This window comes from Brachionichthys hirsutus, chromosome 5 (genome assembly GCF_040956055.1).
Source record: "Brachionichthys hirsutus isolate HB-005 chromosome 5, CSIRO-AGI_Bhir_v1, whole genome shotgun sequence".
Lineage (NCBI taxonomy): Eukaryota > Metazoa > Chordata > Actinopteri > Lophiiformes > Brachionichthyidae > Brachionichthys > Brachionichthys hirsutus.
The window spans coordinates 13,943,866-13,949,267 of NC_090901.1; the positions used below are offsets into that span (position 1 = coordinate 13,943,866).

Sequence of the window (5,402 nt, forward strand, 5' to 3'; positions counted from 1 at the left end):
GCCGACTGTTGTGACGTCACCTTTAATCATCCGCTACGGTTGTATTTTACACACAACGCTGTGGCTGTGTTGAAATGCTCCAGGTCAGGATAGGCGTGACGTAATGGTGACGTACAACTGTTTTATATTGTTAGATGTTCATTGGGTCGTGCCTGATCCGGTTCTGTCCTCCTGAAGCGGTCCGTGCTCGGGGAGCCCGGCCCGTCTCAGCAGCGCTTTGATCCGGTTCTGTCCTCCTGAAGCGGTCCCTGCTCGGGGAGCCCGGCCCGTCTCAGCAGCGCTTTGATCCGGTTCTGTCCTCCTGAAGCGGTCCCTGCTCGGGGAGCCCGGCCCGTCTCAGCAGCGCTTTGATCCGGTTCTGTCCTTCTGAAGCGGTCCGTGCTCGGAGGGCCCGTCCCGTCTCAGCAGCGCTTTGATCCGGTTCTGTCCTCCTGAAGCGGTCTGTGCTCGGAGGGCCCGGCCCGTCTCAGCAGCAGCGCTTTGATCCGGTTCTGTCCTGAAGCGGTCCGTGCTCGGAGGGCCCGGCCCGTCTCAGCAGCGCTTTGATCCGGTTCTGTCCTGAAGCGGTCCGTGCTTGGGGAGCCCGGCCCGTCTCATCAGCAGCGCTTTGGGTCGTGCCTGATCCGGTTCTGTCCTCCTGAAGCGGGTCGTGCTCGGGGAGCCCGGCCCGTCTCAGCAGCGCTTTGATCCGGTTCTCTCCTCCTGAAGCGGTCTGTGCTCGGAGGGCCCGTCCCGTCTCAGCAGCGCTTTGATCCGGTTCTGTCCTCCTGAAGCGGGTCGTGCTCGGGGAGCCCGGCCCGTCTCAGCAGCAGCGCTTTGATCCGGTTCTGTCCTCCTGAAGCGGGTCGTGCTCGGGGAGCCCGGCCCGTCTCAGCAGCAGCACTTTGGGTCGTGCCTGATCCGGTTCTGTGTTGCAGCAGCGATGTGTGACGCAGGCAGGGACCTGTATGCCGTCCTGGGAGCCGACGCTTCAGACTCGGCCCAGCAGCTCAGACACAGATACCAGCAGCTGGCCCTGCAGGTAAACGCTGCCCCGGTTCTGCCCGGTTCTGCCCGGTTCTGTCCGCACTGCCTCACAGTTGGTTTACGGTGTGTTTAATGGAACCTCGATGCTACGTTTCAGCAGCATCGACGTTAAGTCTTCTGACTGATGTGTCGTGAACCTTTAGCAGCTTCCAAATCTTTTCTCGTGTGTGTTTCCTGTGTGTTTTCCACAGTGCCACCCAGACCGTGTGGCGGGCGGCGGTTCTGCTGCAGCGGAGAAGTTTCTAGAGGTTGACGCCGCCTGGAAGGTCCTGCGGGACGAGAGCAGCAGGAGACGGTACGACCTGCAGCGGAGAGGTAGGACATTGGGTTAGCGCCCAGGAGGCGTGTCTGCTGGAGCGTCAATCACCCCATGCACCTGTGTCTGGATCCTCTCGCAACAGCCTCGTCTGGGGGGGGAGGGGCTTTGGAGACTTCAGGCGCTTCTCCTGGTTCTGATTGGTGCTTTAGATTCAGGTGGGGCGGGGCCTTGAAAATGGCGTAAGGACCACTAGATAGGAGTTTGATGCTAACCTTACCCAGAGTAACGTAACGCCCGACACCATCGGCCAAGGATGATGGACGGATGGATTATAGATGGATGGATGATGATGGATGGATGATGGATTGATGAATTATAGATGGATGGATGATGATGGATGCATAGATGATCGACGGATGGATTATAGATGATGCATGATGGACAGATGGATGATAGATGGGTGGATGATGATGGATTATAGATGATGGACAGATGGATGGATGGATGATGGACGGATGGATGATAGATGGATGATGATGGATGGACGATGGACGGATAGATGATAGGTGGATGGATGATGATGGATGCATGGATGGATGATGGATTGATGAATTATAGATGGATGGATGATGATGGATGCATAGATGATGGACGGATGGATTATAGATGATGGATGATGGACAGATGGATGGATGGATGATGGACGGATGGATGATAGATGGACGGATGGATGATAGATGGATGGTGGATGGACGATGGACGGATGGATGATAGATGGATGATGGATGGATGATAGATGGACGAATGGATGATAAATGGATGATGGATTGATGAATTATAGATGGATGGATGGATGATGATGGATGCATAGATGATGGACGGATGGATTATAGATGGATGATGGATGGATGATGGACATATGGATTATAGATGGATGGATGATGATGGATGCATGGATGGATGATGAACGGATGGATTATAGATGGATGGATGATGATGGATGGATGATGATGGATGCATGGATGGATGATGGACGGATGGATTATAGATGGATGGATGATGATGGATGCATAGATGATGGACGGATGGATTATAGATGATGGATGATGGACAGATGGATGGATGGATGATGGACAGATGGATGATGGATGGATGATGGATGGACGGATGGATGATAGATGGATGATGGATGGATGATGGTGGATGGACGATGGACGGATGGATGATAGATGGATGATGGATGGATGATGGTGGATGGATGATGGATTGATGAATTATAGATGGATGGATGATGGATGCATAGATGATGGACGGATGAATTATAGATGATGGATGATGGACAGATGGACGGATGGATTATAGATGATGGATGATGGACAGATGGATGGATGGATGATGGACAGATGGATGATGGATGGATGATGGATGGACGGATGGATGATAGATGGATGATGGATGGATGATGGTGGATGGACGATGGACGGATGGATGATAGATGGATGATGATGGATGGATGATGGATTGATGAATTATAGATGGATGGATGATGATGGATGCATGGATGGACGGATGGATGATAGATGGATGATGGATGGACGGATGTGTTTCTGGTTTTGTGCCCGCCTCCTCTCTTCGTCCTGATGCTGATGCTCCTGAGAACCAGGCGCTGTAAATGTGCTGCTGCTGCTCAAGTGACGCTTCGTTGTGTCTCCAGCTGTGGAGCTGAAGCAGGACGGGCCGGTGGACTGCACGGTGTCTCTGGAGGACATGTCCTGGGATCAGGGTAACTACACGCCGCGTCCACTCTAATACCAGCCAGACCAGCCGCAGAGAAGGTTTCTAACTACTACAGGAATACTTTGATACCGAGCTCGTAGCTCAAATCACTCAAATCAACGCTGATAACAACGAAAACAACGTTTTTAATCGCTCTATAGATACACACACAATGATATAATAAATATATACACTATTACTGTAATATAAAATGTGGTTTTATCATGAGATTAACTTCAGAAGCTGTGCAGGAATAGTTTTGTTATTATTATTTAATATTGGTATGTTCTCAAGAATGACTAGAATGTCTCTCGGTGCACCCCCGACCTAAAACCATGAAGGTTCGGGATCACCGGTCCAAGGGGTTGCTACACACACACACACACACACACACACACCTTCCCGTATTCCTGCTGGAGTAGGTCAGGAGCAGGATCAAGCGTGATCCGGTGCCATGATTGGTCAAGCTCTTTCTTAACGCGTTAAGGTTCAAGTGCTTCATGTACTGAACAACGTTTAGGTTTAGTGAAAGTCGTTGTCTTTCCGTGTGTGTCGTTCCAGGTGAGTGTGCGTACTCGCACTGCTGTCGCTGTGGAGGCGGCTTCAGCATCTCACAGGAGGAGGTGGATGAGGAGGAGCAGAGGAAGCAAAGCCACGAGGAGGAGCAGCGAGGAATGCTGGTTCGCTGTGATACATGCTCCCTCAGTGTGCACGTCACGTGGGCGTCGCCGACGGAGACGGTCCGCAGCGAGCGGAACCTTCCTTCATGAGGGAACACCAAAGCAGGCCGGCGGGCCTCGCTCGCTACTGAATGTGGAGAACGATCTGATAAACCACGCCCACATTTCTCTATAAAAGGACATCCCTTTGATGCATCAAAGCGAGATCGACAACGAGTTTTGAAGTTGTGAGAGATTGCAGAAATAGAAGCTGCGCTCTCAGAGACGGAAATCAAGCAGGATACCTGTCACAGGGGCCCCTGAGGGCCCCGCTGGGGGAATTCAGCCTTTACTTTGCTTTTACGCTCACATATTATTTTAATTTTTTTGTAAATGAAGTGTTAAATTGAAGGAATAAAGACAGCAGCTGTAAGGTGTCTTTGTTTTGCTGCATTCAGCTGTGACTCCGCCCTGCTGACTCAGCGGTCCAATGACAGTTCTGTTAGTTAAATCCAGGTGGAGACTTCACTCTGATTTATTTATTCGTTCTCCATTCATGCAGCCGAGTGGGATTTATTCTCTTCCGATGGCGGGACTAAACTCCTGGAAGCTAATTCATCACAGTCAAACTAAAATATTTATGCAAGGGGATTCATTTTCATTTTTAGAGACTTGTTCTCTTATTCTTGGTCAACAGGGGGCGCATTCTCCTCAAAAAATAAGCTGACAGGAAGTAGCAAAGGTCTCAATGCCTGTCACACACACACACACACACTGCCGTGTCCTTCCGTCCCTCCTGCAGCCACAGACTAAACTAGCGCTGAGATACGTCCGTGTCAACATGTGGCCGTCAGAAAAACTACAAGGTCCAAGAGAGGCGGGGGACGTTGACCCAGATGACCTTTGACAGGCATCCTGGACTCTGGGTGCCTCAGAGTGTTGCTGATGCTGCAAGGCAGGGAGGCCCCGCCCACTGATGGAGGAAACACACAGGAAGAGTTCAGGCTTCGGTCATCCACTGGGAACCAGTATTATGATGGGCAGGACCTAAAACCAAGGCCGGCGGAAATACTTGTAATATCGGGTGAATATTTATATTGGGCGAGTATTTATATTGGGCGAGTATTTATATTGGGTGAGTATTTACAGCGCTCTCACTGGTCCGAGATTCCTGCTAAACTAAATGGTTTCATCCAACTGTTTTATTTATCTACTTATTATAGTGAAAACCAAGGCCTGTGTCGGTTTTAACGTGTGTGTGTGTGTGTGTGTGCGTGCGTGTGTGTGTGCGCGCCCTGACAGCAGTGACGGCCGCATGGGGATTATTCTGAGGAGACAAGAAGCTAATGCAGTAGAGGGCGATGGTCTATCCCCAGGAGAGTCTGCATGCAGGCAGCGTCAGGGTAGTCGGTGCCTCCAGGGTCTGCCACGGGTCTGAACACGCCGGCGCGGTCCCACGGAACACGCCGGCGTGCCTGTCTGGATTCAGTCCTGATTCCCGTCTGAATGCCGGAGTGGGGATCAATGATTAACCCTCTGGGCTCCAGTTTAAATCAGTTTACAGCCTTCAATGTAAAGTTATAGTCCAGCCTCAGTTTGTGTGTGTGTGTGTGTGTGTGTGTGGGGGGGGGGGGGTCGTTTTCTCCCGTCACTACTTTTTTGTGCTGCTGGTCTATCTTGTC

At 51.2% G+C, this 5,402-nt stretch overlaps 1 protein-coding gene across 1 annotated transcript; it reads left to right on the forward strand.

The window, feature by feature from the left end:
* Positions 1-922: 922 nt before the first annotated feature.
* dnajc24 (DnaJ (Hsp40) homolog, subfamily C, member 24) lies at positions 923-4,139 on the forward strand. Its single transcript, XM_068739818.1, has 4 exons — positions 923-1,021; positions 1,218-1,341; positions 3,000-3,068; positions 3,623-4,139. Exons 1-4 carry the CDS (start codon positions 923-925, stop codon positions 3,829-3,831), a joined length of 501 nt encoding a protein of 166 aa, XP_068595919.1. The 3' UTR covers positions 3,832-4,139.
* The last annotated feature ends 1,263 nt before the right edge of the window (positions 4,140-5,402 follow it).

Excerpts from the sequence above, each read along its gene's own strand:
- dnajc24 (XM_068739818.1), top strand. The coding sequence starts at position 923 with ATGTGTGACGCAGGCAGGGACCTGTATGCCGTCCTGGGAGCCGACGCT. Across the intron at positions 1,342-2,999 it reads GTACGACCTGCAGCGGAGAG|CTGTGGAGCTGAAGCAGGAC; the intron begins GTAGGACATTGG and ends TTGTGTCTCCAG. Across the intron at positions 3,069-3,622 it reads GGACATGTCCTGGGATCAGG|GTGAGTGTGCGTACTCGCAC; the intron begins GTAACTACACGC and ends GTGTCGTTCCAG.